At 35.0% G+C, this 18,050-nt stretch overlaps 2 protein-coding genes across 3 annotated transcripts; one reads left to right on the top strand and one right to left on the bottom strand.

Moving 5' to 3' along the window:
* Positions 1–4,923: 4,923 nt before the first annotated feature.
* On the bottom strand, positions 4,924–6,769 carry LOC131157704 (uncharacterized mitochondrial protein AtMg00810-like). The gene is made up of 3 exons (XM_058112039.1): positions 6,350–6,769; positions 5,084–5,158; positions 4,924–4,986 (listed from the first exon to the last, which is right to left on the bottom strand). The coding sequence occupies exons 1-3, from the start codon at positions 6,767–6,769 to the stop codon at positions 4,924–4,926; spliced, it is 558 nt and encodes a 185-aa protein (XP_057968022.1).
* A 6,044-nt stretch (positions 6,770–12,813) lies between these two features.
* LOC131158803 (soluble inorganic pyrophosphatase 1) lies at positions 12,814–16,568 on the top strand. Of its 2 annotated transcripts, XM_058113681.1 has the most exons (10): positions 12,814–13,103; positions 13,830–13,884; positions 13,973–14,091; positions 14,183–14,211; positions 14,740–14,805; positions 15,129–15,236; positions 15,425–15,490; positions 15,579–15,699; positions 15,810–15,891; positions 16,296–16,568. In XM_058113681.1, exons 3-10 carry the CDS (start codon positions 13,977–13,979, stop codon positions 16,336–16,338), a joined length of 630 nt encoding a protein of 209 aa, XP_057969664.1. In that variant the 5' UTR covers positions 12,814–13,103; positions 13,830–13,884; positions 13,973–13,976; the 3' UTR covers positions 16,339–16,568. The 2 variants fall into 2 exon arrangements, with proteins under 2 accessions (XP_057969664.1, XP_057969663.1); XM_058113680.1 differs by lacking the exon at positions 13,830–13,884 and having other exon boundaries at positions 12,816–13,103.
* Positions 16,569–18,050: the final 1,482 nt, after the last annotated feature.

Genomic DNA, 18,050 nt, shown 5'->3' with positions numbered 1-18,050 from the left:
CTATCTCTCTAGAGTTTTATCTTTTTTTGATTTGCACAAAACTGACATTGGTATGGTACAACCCAAGGTATAAACATTTCATATGATGCGTATCCCCGTCCTCCCTAAACCCAAAATGTAAGGTGTGAAATGACTCGAAATTTATTTTGATTGCTTTTGGGGAAGTGGATTTATATTTTATATGCATCTCTTTTTGAATTTGAAATATGTGCATTCATAAATTCATTGTTTAGGCAATAATGAAAATTGAGTTTGCACTGCATGTGTTTTGAAATCTATTGCTTGGATTCCTTAGTAACCCATTGATTTGATTGAATTTAATTTTATAATAGAAATGATCTCAAAATTTCAAAAATAAATGAATTAAAAATAGATATTTGAACTGAGATGTGTGTGTGTGTGTGTGTGTGTGTGTGTGTGTGAGAGAGAGAGAGAGAGAGAGAGAGTTTTTTCAGACTGACCTGAAGAGTTGGAGAGTCGTGATATTAGTTGGTTGGAAAGATGAAAGTTTTGTGTTAAGAGCGAAAATAGAAATGATACTGCCATAAAATTTTCTTAATAGAGAACTTCAACGGCTAGTCTTTTTATACATGCATTTTGCAACCAGACCTGAAGTTGCTTCCAAGATGTTAACAAAGGAGCTCTCTTTGCCAACACATCCTTGTAGCCATAAACACATACCATTAATAATCAGTAAATCCCTCTACCTTGCTAAAAGATTATTAATGCTATTTCAATAATATCAAGAGTAAAAATTTTATTATGAGTAGAAAAGTGTCATTGATTGTACATTAGTACATTATTGAATTCCCTCATTTGTCAATAACAAAAACTAGCCAATAATTTTTTTTTTATATAGGAAAAAGGGAATGCTGAACAAGGAAGAATGAAAAGATTCAAATAAAGGAGGGCACAATCTTGCAAAAACATGAAGAGAAGAGAAGAGAACGTAACAAATTTAAAATATAATACAATTACATCAACCCAACGTGTTTTTATGTGAGTGTTAAGACAATGCATTTTTTAAAATAAAATGTCATCTTGTTGAAAAATACCGAAACATACTTTCGAAGTGGTGCTCAAAATAAGTAAAGTTAACTTGACAACTGTTGGGAGTTCATTAGCTCACAAATATCTCAAGTAACATAGTGTTAGCACCAAAGGAGTCTATAGTTGTGCTCGATACACATGGGTGAGCACCAACTTGACCCAAAAGCTTAAGCTTATTGGGTCTTGAGTTACACCATATATACAAGCATCCATCAAATACTCACTTTTTTCAATGTGGGACAAACTTCACAAGTGGAATTCTCAACAATCTCTTCCTCACTTGTGAGTTCCAACTGCTCCCCCTTAAACGGAAGTTCCACCACATGTGAGTTCCAACTGCTCCCCCTTGAACGGTAGCCATATTCTCCCTCATGAGACTAATTCTCCAACAGTTTACCCAAGTGGGCCTTACCACTATGTCTTACGTTTTTCGGATTGTATTTCAAGTGGGACCTCCAAACCAATCCTACCTTCCACTTCTTGACCCTATTTGGATCCATCTTGACAGCTTATATGATCCTTCTTAACCTTGGTCACACACTCCCACACCCAAAGTTATGAACCATCGGCTCTAATACCACTTGTTAAAGCTGGAGGAGCCCATGGGTGAGTTTGATACACATGGGTGAACACCAACTTGACCCAAAAGCTTAAGCTTATTGGGTCTTGGGCCCATGCATATAAGCACCCATCAAATACTCACTTTTTTCAATGAGACAAATTTCACAAGTAGAATTTTCAACAATCTCCCCCTTGAATGGAATCTCCACTACATGTGAGTTCCAACTACTCTCCCTTGAATGGAAGTCATCTTCTCCCTTACGGGACAAATTCTCCAATAGTTTGCTCAAGTGGATCGTCTTACGTGTCTTGGATAGTATTCCAAATGGCGCCTTCAAACCAATCCTACCTCCCACGTCTTGACCCAATTTGGATCCATCTTGACAACTTAGATGATGCTTCTTAGCCTCAATCACACACTTCCATGCCCAGAGTTATGAACTGTCAACTCTAATACCACTTGTTAGCACCGGAGGAGTCCATAGGTGTGCTTGATACACATGAGTGAGCACCAACTTGACCCAAAAGCTTAAGTCGATTGGATCTTAGGCTACACCATGTATATAAACACCCATCAAATACTCACTTTTTCCAATGTGGGACAAACTTCACAAGTAGAATTTTCAACACAGAATATGTTGGGATTTCACTAGCTCATTAACAAATATCCCAAGTAATAGAATATGACTCAAAAGTTAACCACGTGAGTTTCTACACCAAGAAATAAAAGAAAACATATACCAATAATACCACTATGGACGAGCCGCCTTCAAGAATGTCGAACACATCAAACAGTAATTTCTCTTTAAGCCTAATATTCAAGTGATAGCTAATAGTGCAACAATAAGGTTTCACCTGAGATACCAGTCGAGGAACAGATGACAAATTTGATGCAACTGCTAATAATAATAGTTAGGAAAAAAGATATCGACCTCTCCTAAGAGTTGGCTAAAAGACAAGGATCTTTCTTGAGGTTTTAAAAATTCCAAGGATCTCCTTTAAACTTTCAAGAATTTTAGGAATCTCTCTTAAAGTTTGTCAAAAAGACACAAACAACCCTTTATATTTGTAAAAGGACAAATCTTTTGAGGGGAGGTTTGTGTCTGTCTAACAAACCTCAGGTGAGGTCTACGACTTTTTTGAAACCTCAAGGGTGGGATTTTTGAAACCTCAAGTAAGATTCCCGTCGTTTTGTCAAAACTTAGAGGAGGTTAGTGTCTTTTGCGCTAATAGCAATAGAATCTCAACACCTTTAGAAGGTGACATTTGACGTCTCATTCCTACAAGAAGTAATAACCTACTAAGTGTATTATTATTTAATAAAATGATAGTAAATTTCCAGAGAAATGTCAACAAATCAACCCATGTTAGTGGAAAATTAAATTGACAATTCACAAGGTATAATAGACCAACTAATGACTGCACCATAGCATTTCAGATATTTTCAAGAAAATTTGTACTGTACATTGTCCACCTATCTTAATGTTTGAGGAAATTTGAGAAGCTCTTTTAGAATATTTACCCACAAGAACAGCAAGATAAAATTGTAACAGAAGATCAGAAAATTTCAATTTCCTTGGGTAGATTACTTTTCAATGATTTGTTACATAAAAATAAAGAATTGATTAGACCTTACCTGTAATTAACATACAAGCATTTCATTACCTTTCAGACACTCCTTATTGTTTGGTTAGGCTCCATATTACCTGGACTGGTAGTCGGTGGCAAGCATGGATAACTTTCTAGGTGTGGTATCCCTCTTGTAGAACACCATGGATAAGGCAAAAAGGTGTCAAATTTTATGTTGGGAGGGGCTGGTTGCCATGTCCAAGCCATATACCTTACCGTTGTCAACGTCCTAATCATGCCATATGGACACAACTACACCTTATCAAAGTGCTGAGGCATCTAGCTCTGTTAACTGAGGTTTGAATGCTCTTCAACAGAGTATGGCAGTAGGCCTCTAAATCAGACGGGTTGAGTTCGAACAAGCTTTGTTGAAGCTTTGCCCAAATAAAAAGCAAAAATGGTATGGCATAACATAATACTCAAACTCACCCTATAGGTCCTGATCTAGTTTGAGCCCAATTAAGACTATAGTGAGCTTATTATTAGGTAAAGTTATGTTTTAAACTTAATTTAAAAGTTAAGATCAGAATTTTTAAGGAAGGTGTAAACTAGATTGTCAGCTACAAAGTAATATTTATTTTAACACAACAATAATAAACATATGTAAAAACATAATAAACAAAAGTACTTTGGCTTGTTCAAACTTAATTTGTGAGCTGCGCTAACTCAATCTCTGCCCAAGTACAAGTTTGGGCTCAGAAGCTCATAAGTTCTGGGATTGAACGTGTTAGCATTCAGGTAGTTCATGGCAGCTCTCTTGCGTTCATGACTCTAATGACAACTGATTGCAATTTTCTCTCTTCCCTTCCAAGAGTTAAAATCAACCACATATGCTGAATAGTCATATAGCTTCATCTACATGTTCTTTGGAAAGGTCATTAGGCAGCTCGTTGCGAAGGTAGGGACATAAAACGCATCCCTCAACTGTATTCTGTCAACCCAATATTATTAAACAAAAACGGCAGCGTCATGACTGCAGAATCAGAAGCAAGCCAACGATGTTGCCATGTTTACCTAGGATTTTATTTTCAAACGGAGACCAGAAAACTAAATATTTCAACTTGCATAGCAGAGCATCCTCTATAGTCTTCAATAAATAAAACTGCAATGCAAAATTTTGGTTAGTGGATATTTTAACTCATGATGAACAGTGCATAATAGATGACTATAACATCAACAGAATTAACTGATTGTGAATCTACAAAGCTACCTCTACCAAGATTGGGAACCTTCTGAATTCTCACTCTAGGGCTCTCAACATCTTTGTGCAGATCCTTGCTCATTGCAACAAAAATACCCCAGCAAATCTGCACAAATTCTGTCTAACTTTCAGAAAAATGACTTGCATATTCAAAATTTGGTTGCACAAAGGAGAGCTAAGAATGCAGAGTGGGAGAATGGCACAAGCTGGAACACTTGAGGTGCTGTCAGATATTATAGAACATATGAGGAGGAGGAACAAGCACTTAGCACAACGCAACCATTTAGGCTCAACAACACACAAACATCTATATATGCTGCTTGTAGAAATACAAGCATGAAATCCGCACTCAGCATGAAATACAAGCAGCTAGCTAGTGTGCATGGCAGTGGGGTATTTTCTTGTAGAACTCTATTAACAAAAACCCGTAAGCCCAGCATGCCACCCAAATACTGTAGAGTCCTGCTTCTTTACCAAAGCTTTCAAATTCTCTCCGTGTCCTCTCCTTTCTTCCAGAGTTCATGTTCATCATGAACAAGCATCCACTGTTTCAATTATTCAATGTGTTAGATCAGAATCTTAAAAGGCAGGAGTAGTTTTAGGGTCTTTTGGGATCACCAAGTTTGGCAATGTTGGGATCACCAAGTTTGGCAATGCTTCACAGCAATTTTTTAGTAACTTCAAGCAGTGGTGGTCGTCCCAACTGTGAAGTATCCACTGTTTCAATTATTCAATGTGTTAGATCTGAATCTTCAAATATCAGATGGATCAGAATCACCAAAAATGCATACTCAACAAGATTTACAGAGTTTTGAAACCAATTATTGAATAAAAATTTTTAAAAATGATGTCATTTTTAGCCAATTGAGAAGTGAAATTGATGATGTGTTAAATGCAAAAATTAGAGCATAATGGATCAAAGCCATAGCTACTAAGAGTTTTATTCTAAGGACTCAAATAGAACGTGACGCAGTAAAAATGACAACTCCCTCAAGGTAGCATTTGATAAACTTAGGAGTTAGGAGGATTGCTTGGAGGTCAGGTTAAGTTGGGTTGGGTTTAAAGTTCGATCGAACTAGCATGTTAGTTTGAGGCAACTACTTAACTGAAGTTGAATTGTATTGGATGCCATTTGAATGACTTAATTATTCTACTTCAAAAGTTAATTTTTAATGCTATAAGAACAATTTTATTATATATGAAAATTGAAAATTCGTAAAAATATTCTTCAAATGATTAATTACTTCTTTTTCAAAATTTTATTTTAATTATAATTTAAATTCATATGTCATTTATTTTAATTTTAATTAAAAAAATATGTATAAAATGAATGATTTAATTTACAAAAGTTAATTTTGCATATTAAAATATTGTGGAATAGGTGCCCAAAACCATTGAAACAGAGTATAGCAGCAGTTAAGCAAGAAAAGAAATCTCTCTCTTATTCAATGTGTATATTACTACAGCTGAGACCTTTGATATATATATATATCTCCAGAGGAAGAAAAAGAAAGGAAAAATAGAAGAAGAAAAAACTAGAACAGAAACTTAACAAAACTCAACTGAAAATATAAACTGAAAAACTAATAGTCCCCCTCAAGATGATGTGTAGATATTATGCACATTCATCTTGGATAAAAGAACTTCAAAAACTTTGGAACCTAAAGGTTTAGTCATTAAATCGGTAAGCTGATGAGCAGAAGATACATGTAAAGTGGTAATAAGACCCTCTTGTAATTTATCACGAACCAAATGACAATCGACTTCAATGTGTTTAGTTCGTTCATGATAAACCGGATTGGCTGCTATGTGAAGAGCAGCTTGGTTATCACAAAATAAAAGAGCTGATTGAGGATGATGTTGATGCAGATCAGCAAGTAACGATTTAAACTAGATAATTTCACAAACAGTGACAGCCATGGATCTATATTCAGCTTCTGCTGAGGATCGTGATATGGTGTGTTGCTTCTTTGATTTCCATGATACAAGAGAATCCCCAATGAAAATGCAAAAACCACTTATGGATCTACAAGTATCAAGACAGCTGACCCAATCTAAATCTGAAAAAGCTTTGAGATGAACTTTAGATGAAGATGGAAAAAATAAGCCTTGTCCAGGAGCAGATTTGAGATATCGTAAAATTCTCATAGCAGCTTGTAAATGAGGCATTCTAGGAATATCTAAAAATTGACTAAGATGATGTACAACAAATGTAATGTCAGGTCTGGTATGAGTCAAATACAATAATCTTCCAATAAGTCTTCTGTAAGCTGAAACATCATCTACTAGTTCACCAGCATCTTTAGATAATTTTGTATGAGGATCCATGGGAAATGAGACTGGTTTAGCAGCAAGTAATCCAGCATCTGAAATTAATTCCAAGCAATATTTTCTTTGAGATAAAGATATACCTTTTTTAGACCGAGTTATCTCCATTCCAAGAAAAATTTCGCAGACCCCAAATCCTTCAACTTAAACTCAGCAGCTATTGATTTTTTAACATTCTCAAGAACAGCTAAATCACTACTAGCTAAGAGGATATCATCAACATACAATAACAAGGCAACAAAAGATCCTCCTTCCTTCTTAGTAAACAAAGAATAATCAGCTTTGGACTGAGAAAAACCCACTGAAAACAACACGGATGTGAATTTTGAATTCCATTGTCTTGAAGCTTGCTTTAAACCATATAAAGATCTTTGCAATTTACATACTCTTTTGTCCCCCTTACTAAGATAGCCTGGAGGAGGCTTCCTATAAACTTCCTCATCTAATTCCCCATATAGGAATGCATTATTAATATCTAAATGATGGAGATGCCAATCATGTATTGCAGCAAGTGATAAAATACACCTCACAGTAACCATCTTTGCAACAGGTGAAAAGTCTCAAAAAAATCCAAGCCTTCCATTTGAGTATAACCTTTAGCAACAAGTATTGCCTTATGTCTTCCTATTGAACCATCAGAATTGTATTTGATTTTATATACCCACTTACAACCTATGGGAGTTTTATTAGGTGGTAATGTTGTGAGAACCCAGGTTTTATTCATTTCAAGTGCAGACAATTCTGCAGACATAGCAGCTCTCCAAGGAGCATGCTGAACAGCTTGATGATAAAAGACAGGTTCAAAATCAGAAGAAATAGCAATGGAGAATGCTTTGTGTGATTCAGATAATCTGTAGTAAGAAAGTACTTCAGAAATGCTATGTTTATTATTTGAGATATTAACAGGATCCCTGGTAGATGATTGAGACTTAGAGGTAGCTAAGTTGCAATGATAAGCTTGTAAATAACCAGGCTGTTTGTGTTGTCGAGTTGATTTTCTCAAGGGTGGAAATTGATTTATATCATGGAAAGGTAAATTATTGTTAGATGGAACAACAGAAACTGGAGTAGGAAGTGCTGATGTCAATGGTTCAGAAAAAATTATATTCTCATTAGAATCTGAAACTGGATTGGGAAAAACTGTAATAGAACTTTCTGAAGGTGTGATGGACTGAAATGAATGTTCATGTGTAGAAATCATATTGAAATCAGATGAAAAAGGAAATATGGATTCATGAAATATGACATCTCTAGAAACAAAGAAAGTTTTTCTGTTCCAAATCATAAAGCTTGTAGCCCTTTATACCAAATGGATAACCTATAAACATACATTTTCTTGCTCTTGGTGAAAATTTTGATCTGTGTTGAACAAGGGTTGATGCATAGCATAAACAACCGAAGACTTTTAAATGTTTATATGCTGGAGCTGAATTATACAAAACTTCATGTGGAGACTTGTTTTTCAAAATCAATGATGGAATTCTATTGATAATATATGTTGTAGTCAGTATACATTCTCCCCAAAATATTAAAGGAATGTTTGATTGAAATTTTAAAGCTTTTGCTACATTTAATAAATGTTGATGTTTTCTTTCAACTATAGAATTTTGTTGAGGTGTTTCTACACATGAAACTTGATGCAAAATTCCTTTTGAATTAAAAAAATTTATCATTTTAAATTCTAAACCATTGTCAGATCGTATACATTTAATCTTTGTCTCAAATTGTGTTTCAACCATATTGTAAAAAATAGTAAAAAAATTTGTAACTTCAGATTTCTGCTTCATTAAGTAGGTCCATGTAAATCTGGAGTGATCATCCACTAAGGTAAGAAAGTATCTAGACCCATTATGAGTTGGAACAGAAAAAGGCCCCCAAATATCAGCATGAACAAGATTAAAAGGAAAACTTTTATTATATGAATGAATTTCAAAAGGAAGCTTTGCTTTTTCTGTTTTGCTAAAGGACATGATTATCTAGTTTATCTGGGAAACTAATGTCTGATACAGTTTTTGAAAGAAAATTCAAACGAGACAAGGAAGGATGCCCTAATCTGCTGTGCCAGATTTTGGAGTTTATGACAGAATGTACAATGGTTGATTTTGGTGAAGAACTACCAGCATGAATAGCCGATTGTTGCAAAATATATAACCGAGCAGATTTTCTAGCAATCCCAATCATCCTCCATGGGGTAAAAACCTGAATAAAACAAACATCAGGTAAGAAAATAAAATTGCATTTTTGAGATGAAGTAAGTTTACTAACTGAAAGTAAATTATATGAAAAAGATGGTACACAAAGTACATCTTTGAGAATTAAACTTTCAGACAATTGAACTGTGCCAATATGAGTGACTAGAACAGTATATCCATTTGGAAGCATGACAGTAGTGTCTAAAGATTTTGTAATAGAGGTAAACGTATCAGTTGAATGAATAATATGATCTGTAGCACTAGTGTCTACAATCCAAAGATGTTGGGATGTTGATGAGGATACTGAACAACTTGAAGGAAAACTTGAAAGTATCATACCTTGGGTATTTTGTGGAAGAATGTTAGAAACAACATTAGCTGCTTGATGATTGATGGTTTCATTAGATTGTGAGTGGATTAAAGCTAACAATTTCTGACAGTCTTCTTGAGAAAAAAGCAGTTTGTTATAAGGTTCAAAATTTGCATCAATAGGATGGCTTGTGACTTGATTAATTGATGAAGACTTTCCCTTCTGTCGAGAATTGTTGAATTTATAACCTGGAGGATACCCATGTATTTTGTAGCATTTATCAACAGTACGATTATTCAATCCACAATGAGTGCAAAATAATTTTGCTCTCCTCTGCTGCTGCTGCTGTTGATTTCCAGAAAAATGATTACCAGAAGTAGTTTTGTGGCCTGCAAAATTTGATTCTGGTATTTTGCTCATAAAGGCAACTGTATCAATTACACCAGATTTGCAGATCTCTCGCTGTTTCTCTTCTTGAACCATTAAAGAAAAAACTTTGTTTATTTCTGGTAGAGAATCCATCATCAAAATCTGTCCTCTAATATGTGAAAAACTTTCATTTAATCCCATCAAAAATTGAATGACATGTTGCTTATCTTGATATTTCAAGAATTCCCGAATAGCATCACAAGTGCATGTTCTTAGAACACCACAAGAACAAGTAGGAATCTAATTATAAGAAGCCAATTCATCCCATAAAGATTTAAATTTTGTATAGTAATCTCTTACCGACATATTTTCTTGGACTAAACTGGATAAATCCTTTTGAAGTTGAAAAATCCTTGGTCCATTTCCTTGTGTAAATCTGTTCTTGAGATCTTGCCACATATCCTTGGCATTGTGAGAACAAATAATGCTAGCCCCAATTTCTCTTGATATTGAATTAATGATCCAAGAAGATACCATATTATTACATCTTTCCCACATAGCATTCGAAGCATCTGTTGAGGATGGTCTGGCAATTGTTCCGTTTACAAACCCAATCTTGTTCTTCGCCTTCAAAGCCATCATCATGGATCTACTCCATGTGTGATAATTTTCCCCAGTGAGGACATTCGAAACCAGCATTATGCCCAGTGAATCACCACTCTGTAAGTGGTATGGATTACTTTCTTCATTCATATTGCTCATTGAAATGGATGAAATAGACATTGCAGTGGACCTTCTCAATCTTTCTGCTCTGATACCATGAAACAGAGTATAGCAGCAGTTAAGCAAGAAAAGAAATTTTTCTCTCTTATTCAATGTGTATATTACGTACAGCTGAGACCTCTGATATATATATCCAGAGGAAGAAAAAGAAAGGAAAACAGAAGAAGAAAAAACTAGAACAGAAACTTAACAGAACTCAACTGAAAATATAAACTGAAAAACTAATAACCATAGAAAATGGAAATGATATCTCAACTAATAAGGCTAAACCCCTAACAACTCAAACCTTGCTTAATGCACAGAACCTAATTTTACAAACAATTTCAAAGGAAGCAATTGATTTCATCATTGAAAAAAAACTGTTAGAACAATATTTTTTTTAGTGTGAGAGCTTGGCCTTTTTTCTGAATAAACTTTTATTCTGATAAAAAGGAAAATGGATATTATATGTTTATATCTTTTTCGACTTTTAAAAGCTCAATATTAGCTTGTTCGTTAAATTTTAAAAATTATAGATTTAAGGCTTTTAAAAAGGTAAAAACTTTTTCTCACAAACTATTTTATTGCATAGGAGTTTTTATAATTATTTTAAAAATATATATATATATATTTTTAATGCAAAGTAGGATTTTTTTTATATTTGTTCATGTCATGTTCTATGATGTAACATGGTGAGGGGTCAAAGAGACAACATGTTCAGAAAACATATCTAGCCAAAAATGGAAACATGTTTGTGAGGGAAAAAGGAATAGAAAATCAAATGAATGGGTATGTCATGAATGTGTATTCAAGAAAAAACAAACATTGAAAAAAATATGCTTTTATAAGAAGTCAAGATTCTACATTAATTAATTGAGTCGAAGATGGTTTGCATCCTAAATTCATCACTCGACTCAAATTTTTAGTTTATACAAAATTTAAATTCATTATCAATTTTAAGTGTACTTTTGAAACTATCTGTTTGAATTGAACCGAGTGAATTAGGAGATTTCTATGAATGCCCCTACATAATAAACTAAAGACTTCGAGATGATAGGTGTTTGAGTTAGGAGTCTTTGAACGCAGAGTTGAATTTGTTATTTCCAATCGGTCCAATTACCATTTCATTTTTTTTTTTTTTTCATATAAAAAAGGAAAACCACTTTTACTTTTACTTTCTTTTTCTTCTTTTTTTATCTGGCTGACCTAATTGGGGTGGTGTGAACTTTGTGATATGGTCTAATTAAAGCAAAGCACTGTCTCTTCTTTGAAAATGGATGGCTGCATGAAATAGAACACATGGCCAGCTTGCTCTGTTGTGGCTTTTGCACCCTTTTAACGCAGTGATAGAGATGGGAAGGAGGCATTATTTGAGAAAGTCAGAAGTCTTCCAATTTAATATTGTGGAATCCTCTTAGTTGTAGTGGCGATGCGAGGATGAGATGTATGTGAGGCATTTTTACTTTTGATTTTGAAGGCAAAATCTTTTTTGAGAAGTAATTAATTACCATTTTAAAAAGATTACTTAAGAAGTTGATTTTCTCGTTTTAAATGTATTAAAGTTTGCATTGATGCGAACTATACATTAAGAACAAAATATACATATATTTTTTTGGATAAAAGACACTAATCTTCTCTCAGATTTGACAAAAAAGACAATGACCTACCCTGAGTTTTCAAAAATTTTAGAAACATTTTCTAAAGTTTTAAAAATCCCAAAGACTTCCCTTAAAATTTGTCAAGTTTTAAAAACGTACTCTTATATTTTGTTAAAAAGACAAGTTATTTTTAAGATTGACAAATCTCAGGAGAAGTATGTGACATTTTTTAAAATTTCATGGGAGGTATATGACATTTTTAAAACCGTAGGATCTTTTGTTTTATTTTATTTTTTTTAATCCATTCTTACTCAATATTCAAATTTATACTACACTATAAACATTTAAAAATTAAAATTTAATTATTAAATATTGTGGAGGGGGGACAAGGTAAAGGTAGGCAAAAAAATTCAAAAAATAAAATTGAATCAAAAAATTGAACTACATTAAATTGAAAATTGATAAACTATTTCTTTGGATTGATTTGGGTTCAAAAATTTTATTTTATTTTATTTTTTTGTTATCGGTTGAGTTTTGATTTGGTCAATTGAATAAGACATGATTAACCGAACCGAATTCATATATACAAAATACATAAAAAACACATTATATATATATATATATATATATATATAATATTATGTATAATTTAATAATTTAAATTAAAAAAACAATTATATTATTCTAAAATTGTTGCTTAAATTTTAATAATGAATATTTTAAAATTTATAAGTTGGTTATCATGAAAGAAAAAAAAAAATTAAATTAGATCTGGATTAGGGCGGAATGATAATAATAAGGAGAAAGAAGAAGAAGAAAGGGTAGTAGAAGAAAGCAGCAGTCTACGGCTATTTAAGAGGGAGAAGTGAAATGGTGGGGGAGGAAAGCAGATAACGCGTCGCTGGCCGCTGAATGCTCTCTCTCTCTCTCTCTCTTTCTCTCTCCTCTCTCTAACAACTCTGACCGTCTCTCTCTCCTTCCCTCTTTTCTGTATTTATTTATATACCTCGTGTGCTCCACCATCTACCCTTCCCTCCGCTTTCCTTTCTTCCTTCTTTCTTTCTGCGCCTCCTCCCCTGCTGCTGTTGTCTCCAACAATACAGGTGCGTTCTTGGTACTATATACATACATACCTATATACATTCATTCATACATAGCCCACTTTGTAGTTTTGGGATTTCAGCTTCTTCTTTTTTTTAATGATTTTGTTCATTTAATGTTATATATGATAACCACACGAGTATTGGGTTTTGACATTATCCGTAACCGAATCAAATCCCACAACTGTTATCTGTATTCGCATCGCAAACTCACGATCTGTATACGTATTTATGTATATGCCTATATGGTCATCGTCGGACACAACCATTTTCGTCCCATCACTCTCTTGTTCTTGAAGGACGATGCATGAAGAGTTCAGGCGCCTTATTGCATGTGTTTTTCTTTTTAGATTTCGACTTCTCAATGTAAATATATCTATAGATTTCTTATTGTAAGTCCCAATATCAGAACCCTTAATCAAATTGACCTGCAAATGATAGCCAAACATTGACTCCGAATTTTTATTTTTTTATTTTGCCCTTTTTGTTCAAGAAAACAAAACTTCCACTTGGATCTCTGATTTGCATTTGCAAATATTTTAAGCATGCAAACCCTATTGAGTTTTATTCTAATCTACTTAAATCCAAATCCAAAACCAAAATACATGTTCCCAACATAGTGTTTGAGATTTGATGTATTTACTATACAGATTCGATGAGGCAATGCCAACTTTACCTAACGAAGTTCTGAGATTATCATATAATTTTCCTTTCCTTGCGTCTCTTCAGAGATTAATAAGAGATTAATAACTTGCAGTTGCAGTATCTGCTAGAGACTTGATGTGTATGTCAGTCAATAAACATACTTAAGATGTTGCTAAATCATTTTTGCAAAACTCTAGCACAAGCTGATTTTTATTAATCTTGTCCAGAAATATGGGTGATGAAGATGCCACAGAAAAGCGTGCAGTTCCCCGCCTGAATCAGAGAATCCTCTCCTCGTTATCAAGGAGATCTGTGGCTGCCCATCCTTGGCATGATCTCGAGATTGGTACCGACTAATTGATTGTCTTAATATCATTGTAAATAATTTGAGTAAAAAGTGGATTTGGACTAACTATATCATCTTATCATGTTTACAGGACCTGATGCTCCACAAGTCTTCAATGTTGTAAGTGATTATCTCAAACTATCCTCATCATTTCTATTGAACGTGTGTTCTTAAGCCTCCAAAAAAATGCAATCTGAGGAGCAACTATAGTCTGATTACCTTGTTTTGGAAGTTAAAACAGAAAAAACAATTTATACTTCCATAAATGAAGGACTATGGGCATATTACTTTATTTTATTTTATTTTTTGGTTGAGACAAACACAGCCATTCCTCAATTAAATATGAACAGGTTATTTCATATTGCTTCATCATAATTTCCCCTTGACTCATTGCCATTTTAATACTGTCAAACCAAACAAGTTCACTGTTACCATCCACTAGGAATGACAAGGCCGGGGCAGTTTTGGTAAACACTCACATACACATATAGATATTAATGCACACACGCATCCATGTATGTCCAAGGGCTATGAGCCAGATTGTAGGAACCCCCACAGCCCATAAGTTACATGCGAGGTACCCTCTTCATATGTTTAGCATGCTTTCCCACTCTATTGTTTCATTAAATTTGTGCTTGGTTGGAGCAGGTTGTTGAAATTACGAAAGGGAGTAAAGTTAAATATGAGCTTGACAAGAAAACAGGGCTGATTAAGGTATGATGAAATTTTGTACTTCGTGAAAATTTTTTACATATGAGGGCAGGCCTTGGATCAATGGTATGGTTGCTCCTTTTGTGACCAGTTTGTCACGGGGTTCGAATCCAAGGAAGCAGCATCTCTGCATAAAAGCAGGAGTAAGACTGCATACACTGTGACGACCTACCCCTTACCCTTACAAAGCAGGGAGCCTTATGGCCGGAAAATGCCCTTTTTTTTGTGAAATTTTTTTACATAGCTTCAGTATTTCACTTCCATTTCATTGTTTTTGCTTGTGGATTAGCTAGTTGTGACTTGGAACTTTTAAATTGAATTGCTAGGTTGACCGGATCTTATACTCATCAGTTGTCTACCCTCATAACTATGGTTTCATACCCCGAACATTGTGTGAAGACAATGACCCAATGGATGTTTTGGTCATCATGCAGGTAACCTAAACCTATGTTTACGATTCTTATATGTTGGAACATTTTGTTTTATTCTAAAATCGAATAATTATAGTCGGTTGAAGAATGGTACAATATGCTGCTGGATTTTTAAATCTTTTTTCATCCTTGATTGAGAGCAACAAAAACTCTATTAAAGAAGAGGATCAACTTATCAACATGTTGTACAGGAACCTGTTCTTCCTGGTTGTTTTCTTCGAGCCAGGGCTATTGGATTGATGCCTATGATTGATCAGGTTTTGATGCTTTTGATGAACCTATTGCAATCATTTTCTCGAATTAGTTTGAAGCATTTGACTTAGTTTTGTTCCATCTAAATATTAGGGAGAGAAAGATGATAAAATAATTGCCGTGTGCGCTGATGATCCGGAGTATCGTCACTACACTGACATCAAACAACTTCCCCCGCATCGTCTGGCTGAGATCAGGCGCTTCTTTGAAGACTGTATCCTTCTTTATTTCAGATTAAGCCCTTACAGGAATTTAATTTTCTCTAGATTTTTTAGGTTTGATCAAAGGAGAAAAATGCAATGATTTTCTTGACTAATAATTCAGACAAGAAGAATGAAAACAAAGAGGTTGCTGTGAACGATTTTTTGCCTTCAGCGACTGCCCATGAAGCTATCCAGTACTCTATGTAAGTTATCAATTGCATATACAAATGCCCTAGCTAGGGGAACTCAGGCAAAATAGACTTTAAACTTCCAAGGGATTGTCGTCAAACTTGGCCAAGGGAAAAAAAAAATTACTCAGGCTGATTGAGTCAAATAATTTATTTCAAGTGTAGCAAAATTGTGGGACATTTAGCTTCTTTATTTGTTCCAGTAGCATTGCTAGAGAGCATACCCGGCTGTCTTATGAAATTTTTGAATGCCAATATGTATATCCAAGGGAAAATTGAAAGATTCCTGAATGGTTATTGGGTCGTCTTCCTCAGATAAATTTCTAAGTCAGTGGGAATATATATATAACCCAAACAACAGTTTTCTACTCCTAAATGGCCTTTTTTTATTTTAATTTAATTTATTTTAAATGGTGCAGGGATCTCTATGCTGAGTATATTTTACACAGTTTGAGAAGATAGGCGAAGCAGGTTCTCTGCTTCAGCTTTAATTCCGTTTCATTGGTGATAGCTGATGATCACTGCATCAGCGTTAAATTGGTTTTATTGGTGATTGCTGATGAAGAAAGGGTGAACTTCGTTGCGTTATTTTTTATGCTGTAGGTACAATTTTTGGCACTTGTTTTGGGTGAGACAATCCTCTGATTGAAGCAATAAAGGAATAAACAGTATGGCTGAGTTGTGAACTTAAAGCTAATTTTAGTACTCTTGTGTTGTTTTTATTTGAAATAATTGTCTTGTTTGTTCTCAAATTGAGAAAGAGAAAAAAGCGACGGTCCTAAAAATTCCACATGTTGTGTTTACATTTTTACGCCCTTTGGTGTGCTGGAAAAAATCCAATTTATTATTCGTCATGCCGGCCACCCTCCTGCTCTGTGGGGCGTGGAATGCGAAATAAGTGTGTGAATAGACAAGTAGGAAAAGTAAATAGGCCGTACCAGCGCCAGCAGTGGTCCTATGGAGGAAGGACCTGAGTGAGGAAGGGTTTAAGATGGGGACGCCGGCGAAGCATGCCAGCGGGCTAGTGGTGGAAGGCCGCCCCACATGCCCACGCTTCATAAATAAAATTGATTACTGTGCCTGTATGATTATACTTTTGCTAGCTCTCACTCGGGATCATGATGCGCTTTCAGTTTGCCAAGTTGCCATTTATGCTCATGCTCTTAATAGTGTGTTAAATAAAATAAACATGTCAGATCCAAGTTGAATCGGTGAGAACGACAGCCAGGGGATTTGAGCCCTGACCCACCTTTTTTTTTTTTTTTTTCGGGTACGTCCGGGTATCCACTTACCGTCAACGACGTCTGTTTTACGGTCCGTCGTACCGGCCAGTGACTAATCCCACGTCCCATGGATCCGGCCCCACATCACCACGAGGAGGGTAAACCAGGAGTCCAGGGGAGGAATCGAACCCGGGAGGCGCATTGCTGACCTCGTGAGAGGCACACCCGGAATTCGATCGACCACCTGACCCACCTTTAGATGAATTAAAAGGGGTAACATGGATGGAGCTCTTTTCTTTTTCCATTTTTGGATTTCAGTAGTACTATGATGCAGGAATTGATTTTCCCCAACCCTGTCGCAGCGGTAGTAAGAGCTAACTGGTGATTATTAGGAGTTTATAGAGATTAAAAGTCGGGCAGGGAAGGATTAAATTCGAGTCTAGCCAACTAGATTTGGTGCTTTTTGCCTAAACCATGAGCTTGCACGTTTAGAATGGTTTTTCTTTAATTTTTTTCCCTTTACATTGTCATGAGAAACACCACAGAAATGTGATTAATCAGAATTGCTTATTTGTTTCCATTTTCTATATTTTCTCCTATGTGATTAAACCGAAGGAAGACAAGATATATAACAGAAATAATAAATAAAAAACAAAGGAAAAAAATGCAATTTTTCGTGGCAAGCAAGCAAAACCTTTCCATCATAATGCATTTTACGTAACAGTTGCCAGCAGTTCAGTGGGGCGTCACCAAACTGCAACTTCTCAAACCCCACCTTTAATCGACAATTGGGGGATTCCAAAACATTTCCTGCCCACATCAGTTAAAGAAAAGGCAGGTAGCCCAAAGCCTTTGGGCGGGGATTATTTTAGTGTGAGCCTGGAGGCCGGATTTTTGCCATTGACAAATGTTTGTTAGTGGTGGTGTTCAAGCGCAATTTGCTTGCATATA

The sequence above is a fragment of the Malania oleifera genome, chromosome 6 (assembly GCF_029873635.1).
Source record: "Malania oleifera isolate guangnan ecotype guangnan chromosome 6, ASM2987363v1, whole genome shotgun sequence".
Classification (NCBI taxonomy): domain Eukaryota; kingdom Viridiplantae; phylum Streptophyta; class Magnoliopsida; order Santalales; family Ximeniaceae; genus Malania; species Malania oleifera.
Note: the sequence above shows the minus strand (reverse complement) of the source record. Positions and strands in the feature narration are given on the sequence as shown.